We start from the raw sequence: 7,546 nt of genomic DNA on the forward strand, positions 1-7,546 counted from the left end.
GGCAAACATTATAATACTTTCTTGTTTGCCATCAGCATTCAGCAAATACACATTTATATCATTTAAACAAATCTTTGAATGACTAATGAACATTTAATTTCACAAACCTTGCAAACTTAGACAAATCTAGTTGAGATCTTGTGAAGTGTGCATGTGTATCCTGCATGATCGCGTGTTCTCTGCGTGACGGTCGATCCGTGTGAATTAAATACGGACAGGAGGAGAGTTCAGCTTCACTGGAGATGCGCGATCGATAAACTTTAAACTCATGATTTCAAATTATGCTGCGCTTTATGCATTTGCCCACTGCCATATTCATATCATTTTCACTGTGTACTGTATGTAAAATGAGTGTTACCTTGGCTTTACTTGAAAACAAATTTGATTCCCAATGCACACAAACTTCCCAGAATACCGAGTGCCCTGTTGGTTACAGTGTTTACTTCCTTTTTTTATTTTTATTATATTTATTTGCGAAAAATACTTTGTCATCTAAAGTATAAGTTTATTTAACATTTATTTTTTAATCCATTTTCAAATTATTTTTTACATTTCTTAAATATTAAATTAAAATAAATACAATTATATCGGCCACCCTGCTTTCCAAGATATCGGCATCGGCTGTCAAAAAAACAACATCGGTCGACCACTAGTCTACATACCCAACACGTACTACAACAAAAAAAATACAAATAAAATCTAACACGTACTACGCGCATGATGTTACCGTTTTCAAAGATTCCCGTATTGGGTGTTTACACGGAAACGATAACGGTGGCGTTTTCAGAAACGTGCACTTTGATATATATTGAAAATATGCGTTTTCGGTCTCCAAAACGCCGATGTCGTGTAAACGAACAGGCAAAACGCATAAAAAGTTTCCCCGTTTTTGGCTGAAAACGTTGTCGTGTAAACAGCCCCCAAGTCTCTTACCCTTAACGTTCTTTCTGCTTCTCTGCAGCGCCGAAGGGCCACCTGATCTTCACAAATGATTTTCCGCCACGTCTGGCTCACTTTTTTACAGCTGCAAAAGACCAAAAACAGTCAGTCATTCTGATTCAGTGCGAGATACAGATCAAGCCACAGGAGAAATGAAACTAAACCGGAAGCTACCTCACTAAGTCACAATCTCCCAACAGGCCCAATATCCTGGCAAGGATATGCCTCATGTCTTTCCTCAACAGGCCGCAAAGGATGTCCACAAACTGCCGTCCCATCTTCCCACCGATCACATTATTCAGCCCATAGTTCTCAGCAACCTTATCGACGACGGTCCAGTCGTAACTTTTGCTCTTTTGAAAGCCTTTAGCCAGCTCTCTGCACACCTCCTCCTGAAACTTCAACACGGGCAGACAGGGCGCAGAATGACACTTCACGGCCAATGACTGAGAGGACACGCATTTCTCTTCACTCCTCTCCAGTGAGTCCGCGCCATCCACATCCCCGTGATCCACCTGGCTGTTTTGTAGGGAAAGGTAGCCGCTGTCCTCGGTTAGGCTGCTACTGCTGAGAACCACCTCGTCGTCTGATGCCACATCTAGAGAATGACGCTTATTCTGGTAGTTCTCTTTATTGTGGGGGCCTTTGCTTCTGGCCTCCACAGGAGTGGAGATGTTGGCTGCCACGGGGGAGCGCGGGGCTGATATCCATGGCGAAACCGTGTGGCCCTTCTTCATCTCACCGAGGTCCGTTTCAGCTTTCTCCATGTGGCATAAAACTGGTGAATCCTCACTGTAGCTTGGACACTTCATATCGAGGCTGATCCAGACACAGCGAACTAGAGGAAATGAGAAACAAGACATGTTAAAGTTTCCACAAATTGTTGACCCTGGTTATATGCATCATTAGTAACATGAGCATTTCCCATAAATCCACATAGGCCAGACTACTAGCTATGATATGTACTACCAGTAAATGAGTATATACTGGAATTGCATTAAATTGTTGATTCTCTTGATGTTGTAGGCGTCTAACGTTACATCAATATAAAGAATTACATAATATATCAATATACATACACAAAATCCTAGTTAATCCACCCACTGTTTTAGACTCAAATAAATGAACATTAGCCAGACTTCTCGTTTTAAGCAATACAACTTGGGTATTAAGACACACTGATAATACATGTCAAAATACACACGATGTGTTTAAATGTTATCTAGGTGATGCATTTATTTTTATGTGATTTATTTGTGTTTTTCATTTTGCGCGCCTAAGTGCGTGCATTCCTGACGTGGCTACTCATGATACACCACATGCTAGCTTACAATAAAACTTCAAAAACGGACAGATAGATAGTCTGATGTCCCGCTGACCTGTGGGCAGATGGACGATCCTCACGGCGCTGTCGGTGGTGTTGACATGCTGTCCTCCTGCTCCACTGGCTCTCTTCGTCTCCATCCTCAGATCTTTAGGATTGATGGTAAATGAGATCTGTGTGGTTTAAGAGAAAATGCAATTAGATCTATAACCACATACACCTGAATACAGGTTTTCTAACTGAATCCTGATTCTGTTTTTAATAATAACACCTAATCTATCATCCGTTTATCATCTAAATATCAGTTAGAGCTGAAGATTTCAGTACCTCAGTGGGCTGGGGAAGTATGGCCACCGTCATGGTGCTGGTGTGTATGCGACCTTTACTTTCTGTTTTCGGGACCCTCTGGACACGATGGACTCCAGCTTCAAACTTTAACTTTTTATAGCTGAATGGACCACTGATACTGGCGGCTGCACGTCTGATGCCCCCTAAACAAACCAAATACACCACTGGAAATGAGGATTCATAGCACACGACCACAACACTGCAATCACTGACCCAAGCACATATTAGTATTATTATTAAGCATTTACAGAGGACAAATTTGTCAACCTAGTTCACTAGACATGACCTCCAGGATGTCGAAGCCCCAGCCATGGAAAGCAGCGAAGTTATGATACATATCAAAGATCTCTGCGGTAAAGAGCATGGCTTCTTGACCTCCGACCCCAGTGGTGACCTCTAGGACCAGGTCACTCATGTCTGATTCCTCTTCTGGGATCAGAAGAGATAAAATCTGAAACACAGCACACAGATTCAATTTTCATTTTGTTTGAACTTACTACATAACAGTGCTATTTTTACAACATTTTAATATTTTTACTTGGATTGACTTACTAAACTGTTACTACTTATTGTACTGCCTTTAATAACTCTTTAAGCATAATTTATATATTTATATTGATATTATATTAATTATATGAATAAAAATACAATGATATTAATATTATTATTGCTACAATAAAATATTATATTTATTTTATATACATTAGTTGATAATAATTTATAGTAATACATTCCTTTTCATTTAGAATACATAGAATAACTTACTAAATTTTTACTATTTATTGGACTGCTTTAATTAAATAATTAAATAAGCATCATTTATATATATATATATATATATATATTAATATAATTTAAAATAATATCAACAACATCACAATGTATAATTATTATTATTAATATTAAACATTATATTAATTGCATATCCATTTACGTGACAATTTATAACAATACATTCCCAATACATTATATATATATATAAATGAAAAATTACTGGTAATGTATTGTTATAAATTGTCACGTAAATGGATATGCAATTAATATAATTAATTTCCAGTGGTGTATTATCTTCATTTTATTTTTGTTATTTTTATATTTGTTTCTAGTTCATTTACATTTACTTTATATTTATTCTACTTGTTAATTTATACTAACATGTTAATAACACTTTAATATGCATATTAATTACATATATATATATATATATATATAGTCAACGATGTCAACAACATAATAATATTGATATTATTGATATTATTAATATTTAATATTATATTGGTTTTATACATTATTTTAGTTCATGCTCATTTACTTGATAATGACAATGTATAATAACATACTACTAATAAAATAATATAATATACATATACAATTATGATCCTAAAACAGGCTTCATTTGAAAATAACTAAATAAAATGGAATTGAAAATGTGACGTGGATATGTGAGATTCAGCTATAAAGTCTGTAAAGTGTGTATGTGTTATTCATCTTACTCCTCGGCATACCAGGTCTGTATGAGAGTCAATAAGGGTCATGGATTTAATAAAGGTGACTGGAATGTTAACGAGAGCCTTTCACACCTCACCTGTTGTTTGAGATCTTGAATGGCTTCTAGACAGGCTTTCTTCTCTGACTCTGCAAGCTCAAGTAATTCTGGGTCATTATCTGAAATGAGACACAGATGCAAATGAAATGCCACCCTACAGAGCTTTTCACTTCCAGCACGCCTTTCCCAGATAACTACCTTTCAACAAGTCCAGCGTGCCCTCCAACTCCTTCTGTTTCGCCCCTAATTCTTTGATTTTCTGGACCAAAGGCCCTAGTACAGAGAGGTCAGTCCTTTTCATTTGCACATCCTCATCATCCAGTGTATTGAGGGACTGCAAGCATGTGTTATACTGCCTTTCCTTCTTCTTTAGACTGCAAGCTCAAGTAATTCTGGGTCATTATCTGAAATGAGACACAGATGCAAATGAAATGCCACCCTACAGAGCTTTTCACTTCCAGCACGCCTTTCCCAGATAACTACCTTTCAACAAGTCCAGCGTGCCCTCCAACTCCTTCTGTTTCTCCTCTAACTCTCTGGTTTTCTGGACCAAAGGCCCTAGTACAGAGAGGTCAGTCCTTTTCATTTGCACATCCTCATCATCCAGTGTATTGAGGGACTGCAAGCATGTGTTATACTGCCTTTCCTTCTTCTTCAGATAGTCATGTAAAGACTTCTTGTTGAAGATCTCCTCCACAGACAGTATCTTAGTGACCAGCACAGACTGGGATGTGTGAAAGGCTCGTTGAGCGTGTGGTATCGTGCTGTTAACAGTGCTGTGAATGGCTGGACATCTGCATACTGATCCTCTTGTGATTGACCTGAACAGTGTCCCATTCAACAGCTGCCTGCCTGCACATGAAAGACTCTTACTAAAGCAAACGACAGCCATCGCCACTCAAGTGCTGTATTTAAAGTGAGCACTTGAAGGTAAATAAAAGCATCGGCCATATAAACGCGCTTCCAACCATTGCAACTTTATTGCAGCCTACAGTTGACCCCTCTGAACTACAACAGTCACATGCGCTGCAGATGCTTTTTCCGGGTGAAATTGTTTTTCAAAATAAAAGTCAGTAACGTTACAAGCGCACTCGAAACGCAGACTCAAGAAGCTCTGACATCTATTGATTAAAAAGCGTTTGCATTGCCTAAAAAAAAGTTAAATAATTTTGAAAGTTCATCAAGGTCAACGTGGAGCACATAAACATATGTGTATGTGTTTACTGGACTCCTGGAGGAAATTTCAAAATAAAATAAAATTAAATAAAAAAAAATTAAAAAAAATTAAATAAAATAAAATAAAATAAAATTACATTAAATTAGTAAATAAAATAAAATTAAGTAAAATAAAATAAAAGTAAATTAAATTAAATTAGTAAATAAAATAAAATAAAGTAAAATAAAATAAAATAAAATAAAATAAAATAAAATAAAATCAAATTAAATTAAATTAAATTAAAAAATTAAATATTTATTTATTTATTTAAGAAACATATGTGTATGTGTTTACTGGATTCTCGGAGGAAATTTCAAAATAAAATAAAATAAAATAAAATAAAATAAAATAAAATAAAATAAAATTAAATTAAATTAAATAAAATTAAATAAAATTAAATTATAAAATAAAATTAAGTAAATTAAATTAAGTAAAATTAAATAAAATAAAATTAAATTAAAAAATTAAATATTTATTTATTTATTTAAGAAACATGCCTATAGAGTTTTAATAATTTATAAAATTTATTAAAATAATAATAATTATTTTTTCCCATGTAATTTATATTTTGTTTACATAAACGCTTTTTATATAAACAATATACATAGATTTTCTTCTTAATAAAGGTGATCTGATTATCTGAGTATTTCCAGCGTTATTTTAAGGTAAACATTACATTCATACATTTGATTTAATTGATGATATTTTTACATAAAAGCGTTTTATATAAACAATATATTAATATGATATTTTAAAATCTGACAGTCTACAATCTAGTCTACTGTTTATAATGTAGAAATACTAGAATACATTGCAAAAGTTGTCAAATCAAGACAAATTGCACATAACCAAGCGACAGTACCACCTGAAACCAGTAGATGGTAATATTTCCAAACCTATTTATTTTAGAAAAATCATGACGTGTTTAAAATGTCATCTATATTCTTTTTAAATAAAGGCGTTTTATATAAACAATATGTTGATAGAATGTTTTTTAAATAAAGGCAATCTACTATTTATAAAATAATCTAATTGCTTATATTACTGTATTTTATAATAAATAATTTATTAGAATACATTTCTGTATTAAACGAAGCAAAAATGCACACAATCGAGCGACACTATCCCCTGAAACCAATAGATGGCAGGATTAAATTCTAGAAAGTATTCAAAAGTTTGCACTGATTGGTAGATAATCGAGTTGTTCATTTAAATGACATCTTTTATTTTTGAGGCCAAACAAAAGGAATATATATAATGAAAGTAAGAGTGGCAAAAGTGTTTCTATCGTGGAAGTCATTATACTTCTCTCCTGGGTGATTTGTTGCACAATTGTGTTGTGTTTTATGTTTTGTAAATGTTTAGAACATTGTTAATGCTGCATAATAATCCAGACACTGCTGATTTCCATCTGGAGGAGCACTATAGGCCAACATGAACATCTCCAAATCTTCTGGATCTCTAGACTCTCTCTTTTTCAAATGCAAGATAACAAAGACAACTTTATTTATTAATATATACAGCATGACGGATATAATGTTTATTAGACCTCATAACTCACACCCTTGAGTTTTCAACACAGATTACAGAGACTCATTCTACCACAAATAAAGGTTTCAACACGCATTTGCCATGACAATAAGTGCTTGTTCATTTGATGCACTTCAGTTGCTATTGTCTTTGGCTGCATTGTTCTCTGATTAGTTCGGTTTCATAATTCCTTAGTGTATGCACATAACACCCACCCACAAACATCTGAGAACAAGCCACGAGAACACAAAGGTTGTATTAAGATTTACAAATGACCATGGACACATTTTGGTTTTGTTTGAAAAAGCTTTTAAAAACTCTCATTTATACAGAATATAAAAAGTATTTCATTATGTTAGATAGAGCACCCAAAATAGTGTGTTATTGTTGTTGTTAAGGAATTGTCATGATTATGCTTATTTATGCATGATGGACAGATGTATAATGTCAAGCCATATTTACTTGAATAGCAAAGACATTTTATGAGCTTATATGAATTGAAAGGCTAGGAACAAGTGTACATTTCTACATTTGATACATTTGTACATTATACAGTGCGAACTGCAACATTTTGATAAAACTCTAGTGTTTAAGTTTTATATGTGTGTGTGTGTGTGTGTGCGAGTGCGTTTTTGTGACAAAT

The 7,546-nt window shown here is 34.1% G+C and overlaps 2 protein-coding genes across 2 annotated transcripts in view; both read right to left on the minus strand.

Moving 5' to 3' along the window:
* The window catches only part of LOC107585449 (F-box only protein 5-like), a 10,465-nt gene extending 8,656 nt beyond the window's left edge, over positions 1-1,809 (minus strand). The window contains exons 1-3 of the mRNA XM_016272467.1: positions 1,114-1,809; positions 934-1,024; positions 663-672 (exon numbers count right to left, since the gene is read on the minus strand). Coding sequence (XP_016127953.1) covers positions 663-672; positions 934-1,024; positions 1,114-1,802 — 790 coding nt within the window. The 5' untranslated portion in view covers positions 1,803-1,809. The remainder of the gene's footprint in view (positions 1-662; positions 673-933; positions 1,025-1,113) is intronic.
* A 435-nt stretch (positions 1,810-2,244) lies between these two features.
* Positions 2,245-5,196, minus strand: LOC107585450 (peptide chain release factor 1-like, mitochondrial). Its single transcript, XM_016272468.1, has 5 exons — positions 4,641-5,196; positions 4,197-4,276; positions 2,879-3,062; positions 2,591-2,754; positions 2,245-2,436 (listed from the first exon to the last, which is right to left on the minus strand). Exons 1-5 carry the CDS (start codon positions 5,047-5,049, stop codon positions 2,245-2,247), a joined length of 1,029 nt encoding a protein of 342 aa, XP_016127954.1. The 5' UTR covers positions 5,050-5,196.
* Between the last annotated feature and the right edge of the window lie 2,350 nt (positions 5,197-7,546).

This window comes from Sinocyclocheilus grahami, unplaced genomic scaffold (assembly GCF_001515645.1).
Source record: "Sinocyclocheilus grahami isolate Dianchi unplaced genomic scaffold, SAMN03320097.WGS_v1.1 scaffold70.1, whole genome shotgun sequence".
In the NCBI taxonomy this organism is placed as follows: domain Eukaryota; kingdom Metazoa; phylum Chordata; class Actinopteri; order Cypriniformes; family Cyprinidae; genus Sinocyclocheilus; species Sinocyclocheilus grahami.

What these genes read in the sequence shown, in the direction of transcription:
- LOC107585450 (XM_016272468.1), bottom strand. Translation starts at nt 5,049, where the DNA reads ATGGCTGTCGTTTGCTTTAGTAAGAGTCTTTCATGTGCAGGCAGGCAG. An exon ending in CACGCTGGACTTGTTGAAAG is followed by an intron (nt 4,277 to 4,640) that starts GTAGTTATCTGG and finishes GTCTCATTTCAG; the next exon opens with ATAATGACCCAGAATTACTT. An exon ending in TTCAAGATCTCAAACAACAG is followed by an intron (nt 3,063 to 4,196) that starts GTGAGGTGTGAA and finishes GCTGTGTTTCAG; the next exon opens with ATTTTATCTCTTCTGATCCC.